The sequence below is a fragment of the Lynx canadensis genome, chromosome C1 (assembly GCF_007474595.2).
Source record: "Lynx canadensis isolate LIC74 chromosome C1, mLynCan4.pri.v2, whole genome shotgun sequence".
Classification (NCBI taxonomy): Eukaryota; Metazoa; Chordata; class Mammalia; order Carnivora; family Felidae; genus Lynx; species Lynx canadensis.
In genome coordinates this window covers 76,919,622-76,938,467 of record NC_044310.1, presented here as the reverse complement: position 1 = coordinate 76,938,467, position 18,846 = coordinate 76,919,622, and the positions used below count along the sequence as shown (strand labels likewise).

The following is an 18,846-nucleotide window of genomic DNA, read 5'->3' as shown; positions in this document are numbered from 1 at the left end:
TTTAACCTAAAGGATCTAGAATTTCTTCTCATAGGTAAAACTGGAGTTGCACAAAAGTCAGTAATGAAAGAGTCAACAATCTCTTCATATTTATCTGATTTAAGAAACAGGAATGCTGTTTCATCACTTCCTCCAGTTAAACGTCTCAAGGTTAGTTTTAATAACATTTATCCCTTGCTCTGTAATTTAATATATATGAATATTCCTTTATATGCTTTCTGTATATCAATTAGGTAGGTATCTGCAGTGTACTTTAGTTACTTCAGGGCTGTATTTTCAAAATACTTCTTTTTTTTTTTTTTTTTTTTTTTCCCAACGTTTTTATTTATTTTTGGGACAGACAGAGACAGAGCATGAACGGGGGAGGGGCAGAGAGAGAGGGAGACACAGAATCGGAAACAGGCTCCAGGCTCCGAGCCATCAGCCCAGAGCCTGACGCGGGGCTCGAACTCACAGACCGTGAGATCGTGACCTGGCTGAAGTCGGACGCTTAACCGACTGCGCCACCCAGGCGCCCCCAAAATACTTCTTCTGAAGGAAAATAAACTTCTTAATGAATCTGTAAATCTACTTTTGGGACACAGTTCTACATAGTCCCTTATTAGTCTTTTTGTTGTTGTTAACCAGCAATTGAAACTAGAGACACTTACCCTTTCCTGTGTTCTGTTTGTGTTGAAACTGGTGTGGAAATTCTGAAGTTGATTTTGATTCATGTACTTGGATGAGTACTGAGCAAGAGCCTGCTTTCCAAGTCATGAAAGGATGGTAGCTTATACAATTGATAGGCTAGTCAGTAGCAGACTTATTCTGAGCCTGCATCATCATATCCAGGGCAAAATAATTGATCAGGCCACAGAAGAGAGGCAAGAAAATAGCAGAATGTCTGTTTCTTCTGTTTCTCTTCTCTTCTTTAACAAGAATGAAGATTTTAAGTCATGAGGCTTAAACAAGGGGAATATTGGGAAACAGGGAGTGACATGCATTTTGAAACAGCTACCACCTTCTCTGAGATAATTTTTTAGTAGCCCAAGCTTTTCATCCCTCCCTTTCTCCCTCCCTTTCTTCCATCTTTCCTTCCTCTTTCCTTCTCCATTCCATATTATTCCTTCTTTCTTTCCATATTCATTTTTTTAAGTTGATTTATTGTTTTTAGTAATATGTACATCTAGCATGGGGCTCAAACCCACAACCCTGAGATCAAGGGTCTCACACTCTTCCAACTAAGCCAGCCAAGTGCCCCCCTTCCGTATTCATTGAGCACCAAGAATATGCCAAGGACTGTTATAGATGCTAAGATACTGCTGTGAAAAAGACAGCTTTAGTCCCAATCCTCATAGAGCTTATAGCTGAGTAAAGGATATAGATAGCTAAATAGGCTTTTTCAATGTAGTGTGATGGATGATTCTATGACAGAAATTTAAGATAACTTGAATTTGGATAGAAAGTGTACTCATTCCACATTTGATAGGCCAGGAAGGGATTCCGAACAAACATGACTGAGACTTGAAGCCAAGTATGGAGAGGGAGGCACCATAGTGGTGGTGGAGAGGGATAAAAAAGTATTCCAGACAGAAAATGTGCAGTGGTCCAGAGCTAATAAAGAGCCAGAGGAGATCTTTTAAAACACTGAAGTTATACAGTACATCTGGAGTTCAGTTACACATTGGGGAGTGGAGAGATGAGGGTGAAAAGGCTGAAGAGGTAAGTAAGAGCTGGATAATGAAGGCCTTTTTGCTATTTTAAGGATTTGGACTTTATCCTGAAAGTATTGGGAAACGACTAAAGGGCTTAAAGCAGTGACATTACCAAAATTGCATTTTATAAATTCACTCCGGATGCAATGTAGAGAATGGATTAGAGGATGATAGAAAAGGAACATAAAGACTCATTAGATAGGTTTTGCAGTAATCTAGGCAAGATTGGCCTACTCTAATGTAATGGCAGTAGCAGTGGAGAGTAGTGGCTAGGTTTAAAATATTTCTCAGAGATAGAATCAACTACCCTGGTACTTAATTGCTTGTGAGGGGTGACGTAGAAGGATCAAGATGATGACCAGCTTTCTGGGTTGAGCAGCTAGGAACAAAGTGAGGCTTCACTAGGGTAGGAATTCCAAAGGAAAAACAAGTTTAGAGAAGTAGATATACATTAATTTCAATTTGGTAAATACTGAATTTAGAAACCTGCAAGATGTCTAGGTAAAGATGTTCCACAGACAGTTGAATATAACAGAAAACCAGGAGAAGGAGCTGAGTAGAAATACATATTTAAAAGTCATTCACGTGTAGATGATAATTGAAGCCAGGGAGGTAAGTGAGGTGTTTGAAAATGTGTAGAGGGAGAAGAGAAGGCCTAGTAAAGAACCATGAAGAAATACCTACGTTTAAGAAGTGCCTGAGAAGGAGATTTGATTTGAAAACTAGCCTGAATTTCTCATAATTCATTGATTTTGTGACTTTATGTACTGGCAGGAATTTTGCTGTTTGGCTTGTTAAAAAGTGTTGCTATGAAATTGATAGTTGAATTTTTTTTTCATTAATAGATGCAAATGAATAAATCTCAAAGTGTGGATCTTAAAGAATTTGGTTTTACTCCAAAACCTTCTCTTTCCAGCATATCAAGGTATAAATATAATGTTAATATCCAAGGTAGAATAGTCCTCATAAATTCTTTGCTTCTCCAAATAATCATGTGTTCTGAGAAAGGTGAACACTGGCTACATTCAAATCACAGTAATCATGTAGTTCCGTAATGAAGTAATGGCATCATAAGAGTTTGGTTATCTAAATTTATTTAGAACTCTGTAGTTATAGAATATTTTAACATTCATTGAATCATCTCTTTCGTGGGAAACTATCCATCCTATATGTCATGCCCTCAGGCTTTTTCTGCCTTCTAAACTTAACAGGAGACAAAAGTATATTTTAGAAAGAGAAATCATGTTGCTGTACAAAGTCTAATCTTTTCCATTTAGGGGCCCACTCTATATTAATAACACTTCAGATTTATAAAATAATTTACAATTTAAAAATTGCACATTGTGCATTATCTCTTTTGACCTTAACAACAACGTAGCTCATAAAATGAGGTATTTCTATCCCATCTTATACATAAAATAACCGAAACTCATATTCCTGGTTTTAAGGAGAGGACCCTAGATGATAACTCAGCATTCTTTTCCTTTATCATGATGCCTAGAAGGCAATCGTATATGTCATTTCCCTTCCAGATAAGGGTATTCTATATTCAGGGATGACATTTAATATACTTAACAAACAGTACAGAACAGCCACTGACCAATCAGAACAGATGCCAACACTACTTAAAGATATCCTAGCTTTTGTTATCTAATTGAAAGTAGCATTAGCAATAGATTTTTAAGGCTATACACAGATAGCAGATATCTACATATCTGGGACATGTAAAGATGACTAAGTATCTTGCTTCCATTAAACACCTATTTTTTTTACCCTTTACTACCCAGGCTAATGCATTCTATCATAAAAGTGTTGATTTTAATTTTAATTGTTGATCTAATTTTGATTTAAGTGTTGATTTAATTTTAATATTTAATATTTTTATGGCTTTATCTTTATAAAGGTCAGAGTGTTTAAATATACCTCAATTGTCTATAATGGAACAGAGGGATCAGCATGAAATCTGTGCAAAAGTTCAACAAGAACCATCTGAATATCAAGACAAAGGTAAATTACCATTGATACTGCCTTGAAAGAGAAAATTATTTATTATTACTTCAGAATGACAATGTTATTGAAAAACCAGCATCTGAAATTACTATGATTAACTTGGCAACATTTTTCTCTTGGGTTATTGGACCAGTTTCAAATTCTTAGGTCTGTTATTTCAGATGGTCTTGCTATATTTGTCACAGATTTTTAAAAAATCTCTGCCCTACATAGCATTGACTATTTTTATTTAAAGATAATATGAGGAAAAGCTGAGAAAATAAGGGATCTCAAGATACACAAAGTGTTAAAATGCTGAACTATTACTTTTATATGTCTTTAGAATTATTTAAAATAATTTTATGTTTATAAAATTAGTCCAGTTTTACAAAATATCTGTGTGACCTTGGGAAAATTATTTAACCCCTTTAGGTCTTAGTCTTATCTTTTAAATTAGGGGATTAAATTAGGTGTCCTTTAATATCTCTCCAGTTGCTAAACCTATGATTCTTACAACTTCCATGATAATAAGAGAATATAACCTAGTTTGTGGAATATAGCTTGTATGTAGTCTAGATTTGCTTTTCATCTGTGTCAGTCATTAAATTCTTTTTCAACATTGGGATTGGTTTATCAATACTCTGGATCCTGATATTAATAGCATCCTTTGTCTGGGTCATGCCATTAATAGCCAGTCTGTTAAAATGTGTGAGAAATAATCCTGGCTATAGAGTTGTTTGTTTGAGTTGCTGTATATAGAAATGGTAAACTTGGGGTTCCCCACAAATAATTTCATGTGTGTGACCTTAGCATCTGTTGACACTCTTTCTTTCATGCTGTCACTTAATGCTTCCTCTGGCCATAATTTAAGATCTTAAGTAGGCAAGGGCTGGCATACCAATCACCTCTTATGACATGGCAGTCATTAGGCCCAAATAAGAACAAGAAAAGTCCCCTAATGTCACTTAGAGTATCAGAGCATTTATCCAACTTCCTCAAAGCCTGAATATCATTACAACAGGGAGAGAAGGTATGAGATTGTCAACTCTTATTTTTATATCCCTTCAACCTATAGCCCTCTAACTTATTCCTTGTTCTGCTGCTCTGTTCCCTGCACTTCTGCTTACTTTAATTATCCCTCTTTACTTACGTATCCCTCTGTTCACTTTCATGCTGTCTTTACATAGTTTCCCTACTTTGATTTCTTTCCCACCCCCATTCCAAATCCAGTTTATATTATGATATTAAAGTCTCATTAGACATCGTTGATAATTGTATCCCTGTTTTACTGAATGGGCCACTTTTTTTTTTTTTAATAGAAGAAGCTGTGTAGTATAGTACTTAAATTCACAGGATCTATAATAATCTGTCTAGTGGTGCTAACTGAATCAGTTGGTAGAGTATGCGAGTCTTGATCTCAGGGTTTTGAGTTCGAGACCCACATTGGGCTTAGAAATTACTAAAAAATAAATGCTTAGAATAATCTGTCTAGGTTCAAATTCTAGGTCTGCCATTTATTAGTTGTGTCACATTTCATAATATATCCAACCACTTTATCTCAATTCCCTCATCTGCTTATGTTTTAGGGATTTTACAATTAAATGAGATAATGTACACAAAGCTCTTAGCATAGTATCTGGTACTGTTATTAATAGTAATTGAGTATATTCATTATTCCTTTCACATATTAGTTTTGCATGGCAAAACATACTTTATATGTATTCAAATATTGCTCTTGAGAATGTTTTTAAGAAAAACATGCCAATTTTTGTCATCCTAATTCCAATTTCAAGAAAGGAAAAAGAAAAATGTCAGAAACTATATGAGAAAGCATGTTGAATCATAAAATTTAAATTGTAAGGGACCTTTGTGTAATTTTTCATTTTATAGTGAAAGAAACCAAGACTCTGAGAGATTAAATTACTTGCCTAAAATCACATATCTAATTAATGGCAGGACCAGAAATAGATTCTATATCTCTTGATTCCCAGTCCAATGCCATTTCTATAAAATGAAATTGACTTTTAGTTGTCAGTGGAGGATTGAAAATTGAATCTATATGAACTCTTTCAACTTTCCACTGTACAACTATATATTTCTCTATTTCTGCATCCATCCTTAACTCTGTCTTAAAAGAAGAATTATCTTTTATTCTATTCAAGGCTTATATCTCCAGCTGTAGTTTTAATCTTTCCAATCCTGCCTCCCCTTAGGGAGGGCCTTAGGAGACCAGTATCCATTTCCTCTTTCCCATATTGTCCATCTCTCTTCCTTATTTCTTTCTCTTCAACATGTAAATATGCTCATGTCTCTTCCTTCTTCAGCTCCCTGTTCTCGTCTAGCTACTCCTGACCGTTTGGGTGGTAAGTGGCGGAAATGCTACTCAAAGTGACTTAATCACAAAAAAAGAAGACCACTCATGTAAACTTGTAAATCCAGACATGCATCTGGCTTTAATCTTGCTAGATCCAGGCACTATGATTTTAGTCATGCTTCTAGTTTTCTCTCAATCTTTTAGATATGCCTGTTACTACTTGGCTTTATTTTTTTCAATAGTCTTTCTCACATGACAGGTCACCCCTAACTCACATCTTCCCAGTTTAACAGACTTGGTAGAAAAACAGTCTTCCCCTTTTACCTTTGGTAAACCAGAGTTCATTCTAACTGGCCTCAGCTGAGTCTTGTATTTCTCTCTTGATCAATTCCTACAGCCTGGGGATTGGGTCATATGTTCCCCCGCTGTAGCCCTAGGGACCAGGGTACCATGAAAGACATCCTCACCAGGATCACATGGAATGGGTGGAGGCAGTTTCCCCAAAGGATGAAAAAGATACTCCTATTAAAAGAAGTGAAAAGGGGCACGTGGATGGCTCAGTTGGTTAAGCATCCAACTCTTGATTTTGGCTCAGGTCATGATCTCACAGCTTGTGAGTTTGAGTCCCATGTCAGGCTCTATGCTTACAGCCTGCACGGAGCCTGCTTGGGATTCTCTTTTTCCCTCTCTCTCTCTGCCCCTTCTTGCATCTCTCTCAAAATAAATAAACTTAAAAAAAAATTTTTTTAAGGGAAAGCATATCAGGCAGACAAAAAAAACAGAATCACCCGAGTCTTTATATACTTTAATGTCTTGCTTTCCACATCAAAACAAAAATTCTTCAAAAGGCAATTTATACTCACTGTGCTCATTTCCTTACCTCCTAGTCACTTTTCATTCACTAAAATTTGGATTCTCCATCACTCCTTTGAAACTGGTTTCATTTAGACCATTTAGTGATCTTCTAAGTTCTGAATTCAGTGAACTCTTTTCAATTTTTATTTTCTTTGACCTTTGTATTTGACACATTTGGTCTTTCCTTCCTTTTGGAAATCTCTCCTTTGGTTTTAATTAAGCCATTCTGCTTCTCCTACTACTTCTTGAATTGCTTGGGCTTTTCTTCCTTTTGATATTAGAAAAGTTTCTTTCTTGGGGCGCCTGGGTGGCGCAGTCGGTTAAGCGTCCGACTTCAGCCAGGTCACGATCTCGCGGTCCGTGAGTTCGAGCCCCGCGTCAGGCTCTGGGCTGATGGCTCGGAGCCTGGAGCCTGTTTCTGATTCTGTGTCTCCCTCTCTCTCTGCCCCTCCCCCGTTCATGCTCTGTCTCTCTCTGTCCCAAAAATAAATAAACGTTGAAAAAAAAAAAATTTAAAATAAAAAAAAAAAAAGAAAAGTTTCTTTCTTGCTTCTTTATTTTTCTTGCTTTGTAAACTTTTCTTATTCACTGCCACTCAAGTCCATGTCTACAATTACTAACTATATTTAGATGATTTCTACATCTGCATCTGTATCTTTCTGTCTAGCCCCTGACCCATCTATACAATCACCTTCCTGGATATATCCACCTAAAAGTTAACATATCAGCCTCTGAACTCTTTCTGTCTTCTCTGTATCTCACACTGCTCCTTTTCTTTTCTCCTTAGGTTGGTGAGTGAATTCTCTTCTTTTCTAAGCAGCTAAAGGCAGAAAAAGAGTCATCCTAAGTATCTTACCTTACATGCAAGTAATCGCCATGTCCTATCTATTTTGTCTCCTAAACATCTCTCATATCTGTTCTTCTTCTCTCTCCCTTCTGCTGATACTCTAGCTTAGACATTCAATGTCTTTCCCATTGTAATATGTCTTACTTTTCTCTTTGCTTTCAGTCTCATTATCATTCCATCTGTAACTATTCTGAATGATCTAACAGGCATCTCCCATCACGTAAACCTCTTGCTAAAATATCTTCAGTAGTTATCCATTGCCTATATGGAAAAAAAAATTAATTCCTTAACATTGAAGTTAAGCATCAACATAATTTGGCACTTAAATGCTTGTGCGGTCTCAATGAGCCCTTTTCTTCTACTTTGTGCTCTAGAAATCCTGAAAACATAGTTTACCAAACATTCTCTGGTCTCCCATACTGCTGTGTCTTTCACATGTTGCTCTCCCCTCACAGAGTATCTTGCCTTCCCCTCTTGCCCATTTCTGCAGGCACCACTCTATCAAGCTCAAATTCCAACATTAACTTCTAAGCATTTTACCCTCTTAGAGGTGTCCCCTCTGACTTCATTATAGGTTTAAGTCCTGTTTCCTTTGCATTCTCATTGCACTTTGTGCCTACTTCTATTTTTAGTATGTATTATATTGTGTATGTATATCAATGAACAGAAGTAGAAAAATGTGAACTGGAGTTGTAGAACAGTTGAGAGATAATGTAAGATTTGGCTAGGTGAAGAAAAGTGTAGAGGATATTTAAAAGTGAAGGAAACTCAGTGCACTGGAGCAAACTTGTGCTGGCTTGTGAGAGATGATTATTCTTGGGAATCGTTCAGCCATTATTAAAAGTTTAATTATATAAAATTTCAATTAAATAAGTTATACTAAAAACAAAGACTGTATTCAGAACTAATATTCTACCACATATTACTGTTTTCTGTGTTCTTGAGATTATTTACCTCTATATTTGTATCTGTATGGTGGAAATACTATATTATGGGGTGCTACTATGCATTTCTTCTCAACTTTACTTTTAGAGATATTACATTGGAAGCTTGAAATTAATCATAATGGGAGTATTTATACCATAGAAATCAGCAAACACTACAAATTAGGACTTGATTTATTGTTTTGTTTAGATTTATGAAAGTGATGGATAAAATGTTAATAGCGCAGATTAGAGGCACCTAGGTGGCTCAGTTGGTTGAGTGTCCACCTTTGGCTCAGCTCCTGATCTCATGGTACATGAGTGTGAGCTCCACATTGGGCTCATTGCTGTCAGCGCAGAGCCCGCTTTGGATCCTCTGTCCCCCACCCCCCCTGCCCCTTTTCCACTCATGCTCTCTCAAAAATAAATAAACATTAAAAAAAATCATGCAGATTAAATTTAATAGTATGTTGTGTACATAGCTATTACATTGAGAATACCATGAAAAATTGAAGGAATATTGTAGTATTTGAAAACCATTGTCTAATTTAGCGAAGAAGTTGCCTAAGTCAGTGAATGAATGAGTAAAGTCCCAACCTCTGTCTTTGTTATTTTACTTTCATCTTAGTTGCTAAAGTCAACAAGAATGTTAAATAGCATTTTTGTGAGAACTGTATTCATTTGTTAATTGTAATGATAGGTTGGTTATAGATGTAAGAATTTGGCAAAACTCAATGAAAACATTCAGTGAAAATCAGATATATGGAATTTATAATTATGCATGTTATATATTTTATTATTATTTGTAAATCATGTGCTACATATCTTTTACCTATAATAAATACATATAATAAACACATGTATGTATATAAATGCATACATGTTTTGAGAAGCAATTTATTAAACATTTATTAGCACAATTACTTTGGAAAACTGCAAGAGTAAAGGCATTTATTCCCTACAACAATCTTATGAAAAAGGTACTTTTATAATTCCCATTTTGCAGAGGAGAAATTAGGCTCAGAGACTTTAAATTACTTGTCTAAGATTATACAATGAGAGAAGTGGAATTTTTCACCCAGGTAGTGTGGTTCTAAGCCCAGGCTATAAATAATAGATAACACTGAGGATTTTTTAGCAGGAGAAAATTAAGATCTATTTTGGGTAAATATATCTCATAACAATATTCAAAATTCACCTGTAGGGAAAAGAGCTGGGGGGAGGAATACCATTTTAGAAATTATTCATTTTTAGAGTATGGCTATTCTCATCTAGAAATTAATAGGGAAAATTAATTCTGTCTGAAAGAATCTATTGAAAATTCAATTTAGTGCAACTATCAATATATGTACTACAGTAAATAGAATTGGTTGAAAACAATATTCAACAATATTGCTTGACCCAATACTTTTGAAAACTGTTCAAACCTCAGTTTAGTAGTTGAAAGATGTGTTTGATGTATCAATAGAAACTGATGTTAATGGTTTAAAAAGTACCTATACTCTTTTATACATGCACATGACAGATTTTTCTAGATGGAACTCTTCTACAACTTCAAATGAGAAAGCCCCTCAAACAGTACTGTTCAACAGACATCTTAATGCATCTGGAAACCAGAATTTGACAGATGCGGATAAAAGTAATTCTCCATTCTCAGAAGTTCTGAATGTGAACTTTGAATTGGGAGATGAAATTTGGGATGATTTTGATGATGAGAACTTAATAGAAGTTACTGATTTTTCAGCCGGTACTGAGAAGACAAATACATCAGGTAAAATTGTATCTTAGCATGAAATAATTTCATGAGAAATTCTTTGAATATTTTTCAGTTCAGTTTCTGGGACTCATTTTCTTTGTCTTTTTTATGCGCTTGCTTAACTAGCTTTGGTTTGTTAAGATTATGATTTTTAGCGAAACTGAAAAAGTAACCCTTCCATAAATTGCATTTCCTCCTCTAAGGACAGAGGTCAAGGTTATTCCATGATAATGATGCAGCACATGAGCTTTTTCTATTCTATTGCTCCCCTATATTGTTAAAAACGCTATTCAAATTCAGATTATTTATTGAATTTTCCCTTATAAAACACACTATCCAGCTCTCAATTCTGTGATCACACATAATCTGCTAATGTTTGTGAAGGACAAAAAATACTCCATTTTTAAAAGTATTCATCTGTTAGCCAGGAAAATGAAAGACACCCTTTATTTCTAGCAGACATAACTGATTTTTTTTCAGGTATAAGTAAACAAAATTAGGAAAAAATTAATTTCTTCTGTATTGGATATTGTATTTAAATCATTTACAACCCCAAAATAATGGGACTGAATTTTCTGAATTACTGGCAGATTCACTCTATCTCACTAAAACAGAAAATGAAAATCTTGGTAATTATATGAGAAGACAGCAAAATGGAGATACTGATGGCTGACAGAAGGAAATTAGTCCTTCAGAACTATAGTTGCCTCTTAACGTATCCCACCCCAGTGCTCTTTAAAAAAAAAAATCTTCTTAAGGGAAGCAATTAGAAGTCAAAATATTATTGTTTTAGGGCTCTAAGAATTGCCTAAAGAGCTATTATTCCTTCCAGAAGGAATAGGATTTGACCACGTTCACAAAATAGGTCAGGAGAATATATGATGTGGAGTTAGTAGGCACAATTTCCTGTATCGCTGTACAACTACTAGTCCCTACCTCAAAATTAATAGTCATGTGTATTGCAATTTAAGAGGCAATTTGTACTGATTCTTTGAGGTAGCTTAATCCTGTGAGGGCATAGCTTTGACACTGGAAAAATCAGTCTCAATAAATGTCATGTATATAGCACTTTAAATGAACTTAGCTACATGCAGACCATTGAAAATATAGAATGAAATTCAAACTGATCATTTACGTGAGTTAAGTAAGTAAGTAAAAGTGGTTTGGGACCTTTTAGTATAGTGACTAATAAGCTAACCCGTGTGTTTATAGTTTTACTCCCTTAGCTTTGCTCCCTTATTTCTCTATGCAAATTAAATGTGATTAGTGAGAAGTATTCATTCCTTCTTTAATCAGATCATATCTGTTGGAGACAGCCCTTGTAGAACTTCTGAAAAGATCCATTCTTCTGTTTCCTGACATTTTACTTCAAAATGTTATCTCTTTACATAGGATTTAGAAACACTTTGAGTTCAAGTATCCAGGGAAGTAAGCTATCCCTTCAAGAGTCAAAGAGCAAATTCCAAGGAGAAATGTCAAAAAGGCAAGTTTTGGAATTTTGGTTTGAAATACTTTACAAGTGTATATCCTCCTGACATATAATTGGAGAATGGGGATCAAATCATTAGATGTCAGAGAAGCTATAAGGTATTAGCTAACCTGAACCTTCTTACTCTTAGAGCTGTGTTTCTCAAAGATCTATTGACAGACCAACTACTTCAAAAGTATTGAAATATATTAAAAGTGCACATTCCTAAAAAAAAAAACAAAAAACAAAACAAAACACATTCCTGGGCCCCACGCTAGACTTACTATATCATGATCTCTAGGGCCGGTGCGCAGGAATTTTCACTTCTCAAAAGACTTGAAAACTAAATAGTAGGAATTTGACAGGTAGAAAAGAGGAAGATAAGGCATTCCAGATAGAAGAAGCATGTGTGAAGGGATACGGCTTGAAAAGGCATCTGATGCTCAAGAGTCAATAAAGTGTTGTCTGTATGGTCACAGCATTGAGGCTGAGAGTGCTGAGGTCTGATTGTAAAGAGCCTCAAATGCCATATTTAGATAACTTTACCATATCCAGTAGGTCAGGGCTCACAAACTGAAACCACCTTCAAGACGTAGTGGGCCAAGGCCAACCACAGAGTGTCCCATCTAAAAGGCACAACTGTAGAGATATCACAATTACAGATTTCAAGGTATACTACAAAGCTGGGGCACCTGGCTGGCTCAGTCTGTAGAGCATACAACTCTTGATCTTGGGTTTGTAAGTTTCAGCCCCACATTGGGTGTAGAGATTACTTAAAACTAAAATCTTAAATGGGGCACCTGGGTGGCTCAGTTGGTTAAGCATCCGACTTTGGCTTGGGTCATGATCTCACACTCTCTGAGTTCGAGCTCCGTGTCGGGCTCTGTGCTGACAGCTCAGAGCCTGGAGCCTGCTTCATGTTCTGTGTTTCTCTCTCTCTCTCTGCCCCTCCCCCACTCATGCTCGCGTTCTCTCTCTCTCTCTCTCTCTCTCTCTCTCTCTGTCTCTCAAAAATAAATACACATTAAAAAAATTTTTTAAATAATAAAATCTTAAAAAAAGATACACTACAAAAAATATTAATCAAAATGGTATGGTACTGGCAAAAAAATAGACACAACCACTTTTTATACCATATACAAAATAAACTCAAAATGGATTAAAGCCCTAAGTATAAGACTTGAAACCATAAAACTCCTAAAAAAAAATGCACAGGCAATAATCTCTTTGACATCAATTTTAGCAATATATTTATGGATATATTTCCTCAGGCAAGGGAAACAAAAACAAAAATAAACTATTGGGACTAGGCCAAAATAAAAAGCTTTTGCACAGCAAAGGAAACCATGAGCAAAACAAAAAGGCAACCTACTAAATGGGAGAAGATATTTGCAAATAATATATCCAATAAGGGGCTAATATCCAAAATATATAAACACTTTTACAACTCACACCAAAAAACCAATTTGATTTAAAAAATGGGCAGAGGGCCTGAATAGACATTTTTCCAAAGAAGACATACAGATGGCTGACAGACGCATGGAAAGATGCTCAACATCACTAATTATCAGGAAAATGCAAATCAAAACCATGTGATATTACTTCACACCAGTCAGAATGGGTGATATCAAAAAGACAAGAAATAGTAAGTGAGGAGGTAGAGAAAAGGGAACTCTTGTGCACTGTTGGTGGGAATATAAATTGGTGCAACTACTGTGGAAAACAGCATGGAGGTTCCTCAAAAATTAGAAATACAACTATAGTAATACGACTGCTGGATATTTACCCAGAGAAAAAAACACTAATTCAAAAAGAAAATGCACCCCTGTGTTTTTGCAGCAGCATTTACAATAGCCAACATATGGAAGCAGCCCAAGTTGTGGGTATCAATGAATGGCTAAAGAAGATAGGAGATATTTATATATTTGTATCTATAATATTACTCATCCATAAAGAAGAATGAGATCTTTCCATTTACAACAACATAGATGGACCAAGAGGGTGTTATGCTAAATGAAATAAGTCAGATCATGTGATTTCACTTAGATGTGAAATCTACAAAAACAAAGCAAATGAACAAACAAACACAAAAACAAGACTCTTAAATACAGAGAACAAATTGATGGTTGTGTGGTGATGGATGACAAAATAGATAAAGGGGATTAAGATGTACAAGATTTCCACTGGTAAAATAAATAAGTCACAGAGATGAAAAGTACAGCACAGGGAATATAGTCAATAATATTCTAATGACATTGTATGGTGACAGATGGTAATACACTTACTGTGGCGAGCACTGAGTAATGTATAAAATTGATGAATCAGTAAGTTATATGCCTGAATTTAATACAACATTGTATGTCAATTATATTTCAATAATAAAAAGTAAAATAAATAAATAAATAAATAAAAGGAGCAACCACTACTCAGGTCCAGCCAGTTGTTGCTGTGCAAGAAGTAAGTATCTAGTGTTGTCAAATATTCTGATTTTCAAAAAAAGCTAGGTATCTAAAATTCGGTGTGACATCTCCTGACTTAAATTTTGAAAACTAGTTTTTAAAAATGTGATATAATCTATAACAACCCCCACTCCAGGTATAGTCTAGTTTTTAGTCTCCATAGTAAGCAGTAGGAAGCCTTCCAAGATACTTATGCACAGGATAAACAATTTGATGAGACAAAATTATTTGTAGATGAGATATAGGTATATGATATATATATAGAGAGAGATTGAATTGTAGAAGGTGGGACCATGAGAAGCATGGTGGCCAGCACAAAAGACAGGTTATGGTAAGGCCGAAACTAGAGCAGAGGTGATGGGAACTGAGAGGTAGTTAGATTTTTGAAACATTTCATAGATAGCACATACTACAGTAGTTGAGGAAGAGGGAAAAAATACATGGCAAGTGAGTACACAAAGATGTTAATCTGAGAATATAAGACACACAGACATTTGTAAAAGTAAATAGTAATTTTAAAAATGTTCAATTTTGGGGAACCTGGCTGACTCAGTCAGTCAGTAGAGCATGAGACTTTTGATCTTAGAGTTGTGAGTTCAAGTCCCACATTGGGTGTGGAGCCTACTTTAAAAAATTGTAAAAAGAAAAAAAAGAAACTTCAACTTGAAGTATTTTTGCAGAAATGCGAAGTGCATCTGGATAGTGGACTTGGCTAGAAGTCATGGAGAGTAATTATAGCCACAGCCAAAACTTTCCCCAAAAGAAATACTGACAACTTTTTATTCAGGGTCTAATTTACTTAAGGATTATTTATTTCTCCTAGTTTAAAAAAAATAAGAAATTTGTGGTGTCTCTTGGTATTTTTGCTCTTATTTAGTCATTTTACTTATCAACATCATAGAATCATAGATTTCAGAGAATTCCAGAGCTGAAGTGTGCTTAATTTAAGCATCATTTAGTTTCTCCACTGCAAGATACTTGAATCACCATCCAACGTCATTGCCATAGATATTCATGACATCTCTACTAAAACAGCTCTAGTGACCAGGAGCTCATTCACTTCAGCATGCCTGATCCATGTTTGGGTCTCTCAGACCATTCAATAGCTTTTAAGAATATTTGTCTAAAATTTGTCTTCTTACTATTTCCATTCATTGGTTCTAACTGTGAGTCATACAAAATAAATGGATTAGAAGCATCAAAGTAGAACAAAGCTGTGGGTGTAGAGAAGCAAAAAATAGGTAGAAAGTAGGAAGATAACAAAGCACATAGACAGTTTGGTGAGCCATACTTTTAGAAGCTATAAATAATTTGGGGAGAGTTTAAAAGTGATGAACAGAAAATAAGTGGATTTAAAAGGGAATCCTTATCAAGTAGCCTCTAAAGAAAAAATTGTGCCATAAGTTGGAACTAGAAAGAAGGCCTGTGGGACCTGAGGATTTGGGGTGGGAAGGAATCATGCTTTTCCTTTTGTACCCTTTTTGACTATTTTAATTCCTTGCTTTTGATCAAAAACAAAAAGATTCAATCATATCAATACATGTACTTCTCTACTACCAGTATCCACTGCTTATTACTCTTTTTTTTTCTTTATATGAAATTTATTGTCAAATTGGTTTCCATACAACACCTGGTGCTCATCCCAACAGGTGCCCTCCTCAGTACCCCTCACCCACCCTCCCCTCCCTCCCATCCCCCATCAACCCTCAGTTTGTTCTCAGTTTTTAAGAGTCTCTTATGTTTTCGCTCCCTCCCTCTCTTTTTTTTTTTCTTTTTTTTTTTTGGTGGGAATGCAAACTGGTGTTTATTACTCTTTACATGGCTATCATATTTTAGCCTTTGAGTGTCATCTTAAATTGTCACCTCCTCAGACATGCATTCATGACTACCTTTTTAAAGTGGGTTTATGTCTTCACACTTTTTCTTGTAATATTACTCAATTAATTTCCTTCATATAACTTCAGGATCTATAATTGTATGTATTTATTGTTTACTCATTGTCTGCTCCTCTACTAGATGATAACTTCCTCAGGATTTGTTTACCTCTTCATACCTAGCTCCTAGTACAATATCTAGCATATGGTAGTGAATAATAAATGTTTTTTAATGAATAAATTTAATACAGAAGATTGAAGGTGAATCCTAGTGTAGTTATAGATTGGAAGATAAATAAAGGTGTCTATCTACAGTGAGACCAGAGCAGGGAAAGGAGATTAAAAGTTAAGCCAAGTGAGATTTAGAAAAGATTTACAGACTGCTAGGTAATAGAAAATTAAGCATGAGACCCAATTTTAAGGAAAATTACTGAATGATTACTTCTGTAGCCTTTTAAAAATAGTATTTTTATCTAATTTGAAATATATATAGATTGGGGGACACCTAGATGGCTCAGTCAGTTAAGCGTCCAACTCTTGATTTCTGCTCAGGTCATGATTTCACAGTCGTGAGATCAAGCCTTCCGTCCAGCCCTGCCCTGAGCATGGAACCTGCTTAAGATTCTCTCTCTCCCTCTCCCTCTGCACCTCCCCTGCTTGTGCTCACACTCTTCCTCTTTCAAAAAAAAAAAAAAAAAAAAACAAAGAAAAAATTAAAAAAATATGTATAAAGTGGTATTTTGTCTAAAGGAAAGGAGATAACACCAGATTTTCCATGAGTCTAAAAAACAGAGCATCTTTTTTTTTGTAATAAATATGACAGACTATAATCATCTTCCCCAAAGAATCACTATTGATCTAATTAAGACGGTTTGTTTCTCTTATTCCCATATTTTAAAAATAATTAATTTTGATTTTTAGTGTTGTTTCATCACATGAGAAGCCAGATATTTATTTATCAGATTCTCCTGTGTTCAAGTTTGATGCATCCTCCATGACAAAATTGCCTCCACAAGCTGGAAATGCAGATATTGTAAGAAGCACTTCATTGTTTTTCTTTTAAATTCTGCCTGAAGAGTTAAACTTTCAGTGATTGCCTTTTTTTCTGTTTTCCTCAAAATATAGGTCTGTTTACAAGAAGGAAAACAGCAGAGTCTGTCACCAGAGATTGAAAAGCTGTGCTTTACTCACTCTAAAAAAATACCAAATTCTTCACATTTTATTGAGAAAGTGGATTTCTTTATTAGCAACAATGAATGTAAAAAGGAAATTGATTTCAGGTAAGAATTCTTTAAAGTCTTTCAAGACTATACCAATAAAAACTTTCTGTGAAGAAATTCAGCATTCCTTTTTCCTTGATTTATTTTAAAGATAACCTAAACATTTTATTTACTTAAAGACATTGAAAAGTTATACCCCTGGTGACCTAAACCCTTAAGACAATTCATAATTTTAAGTATGTCAGTTTTTGAGAATATATGTTTGATACTTTTAATGAAAATATATTTTGTTGCTAAACTTTTTTTTTAAGGATTTGAACACAACATGTTGATAATGTAAAGTGTAAAGTTACTAAAATCCAAATGAGATTTGCTAGTTTTTCAAAAGTTCAAGTTGTATTTTAGCCATGGAGCTTTTTCACAATTGTACAGGTTCGATGAAAAGGCATATTAAGTCAAATTAGTGCCCCCATGACTGGTCACTTCTATGGCTAACTATAGCAATTTCTCTATCTCTCTTTAATAGTCAAGGTTTACAGACTTGTTCACATATTGATTAAATATTACTTTTTTAAATGCTTAAAGAAATACCTAAGATGTTTGATCCCTACTTCTCACAGTTTATGAAATCTGATTTCCCCCCAACAGACTTCTTAAGGTTATGCATATTGAAGTTCATTTGATATATTACCTCTCAGCAATCTATATATATTTCTATATTTGCTTTCCCCCCCAGTAGGTATCATCCCGATGATGAAGCTGAGGAAATAAAGTCTTTTCTGGGAATATTTGATGGTATTTTCTAAAACAAACCAAAAAATTTTATCTTATATTAATAAGACAAAGTATAAAGACACCCAGTTATAAAGCAAGCATTTTATTTTTTAAAGGTAGTTCATAATTGTTCAATTTATTTTTTCTCTTGGATTTGATCAGTTCTGTTGACTGATTTGCAACAAAATATTTGGACAGATTCATTTTCCTATTGTAACTTCATGAAAAGCACTTTCACAGTGGGTTTGTTTCAGTAAGCTGAAAATTAAGTTGCTCTTAGCAATTATTTGGTTATTAAATACATCTTGATTGGATTTTGACAGGAACTAATTAAAAAATTTTTCTTCAAAAACAAAAAAAAAATTATTCTTAATTTTCTCAACAAGAAGAAAGGTATTCTATGAAAAGAAATGATGCTAGGTTACTGAATCTGTTTATTGTATGGATTATTCACCAATATTGTTTTGTTTTACTAAAGATTTTTAAGAGTCTGTGGCTGTCTGAAACTGTTGTTATATAACTTCAAATAATAATAAATGAAACATTAATCAACATAGATTGTTTTCCTTTAGCTTGTTTTCCAATATGGTGAATCCTAAAACTTTGTTACGTTGACCTTTAGCAAACACTATTTCATGTTATTTTCCCATGAATTTTCTCTCAAATTTATTGA

At 34.7% G+C, this 18,846-nt stretch overlaps 1 protein-coding gene across 1 annotated transcript in view; it reads left to right on the top strand.

Moving 5' to 3' along the window:
* HFM1 (helicase for meiosis 1) overlaps window positions 1–18,674 on the top strand; it is an 86,727-nt gene extending 68,053 nt beyond the window's left edge. Inside the window, exons 31-38 of the mRNA XM_032594338.1 lie at window positions 35–150; window positions 2,540–2,619; window positions 3,598–3,701; window positions 10,148–10,393; window positions 11,771–11,861; window positions 17,101–17,212; window positions 17,305–17,459; window positions 18,136–18,674. Coding sequence (XP_032450229.1) covers window positions 35–150; window positions 2,540–2,619; window positions 3,598–3,701; window positions 10,148–10,393; window positions 11,771–11,861; window positions 17,101–17,212; window positions 17,305–17,459; window positions 18,136–18,205 — 974 coding nt within the window. The 3' untranslated portion in view covers window positions 18,206–18,674. The remainder of the gene's footprint in view (window positions 1–34; window positions 151–2,539; window positions 2,620–3,597; window positions 3,702–10,147; window positions 10,394–11,770; window positions 11,862–17,100; window positions 17,213–17,304; window positions 17,460–18,135) is intronic.
* Window positions 18,675–18,846: the final 172 nt, after the last annotated feature.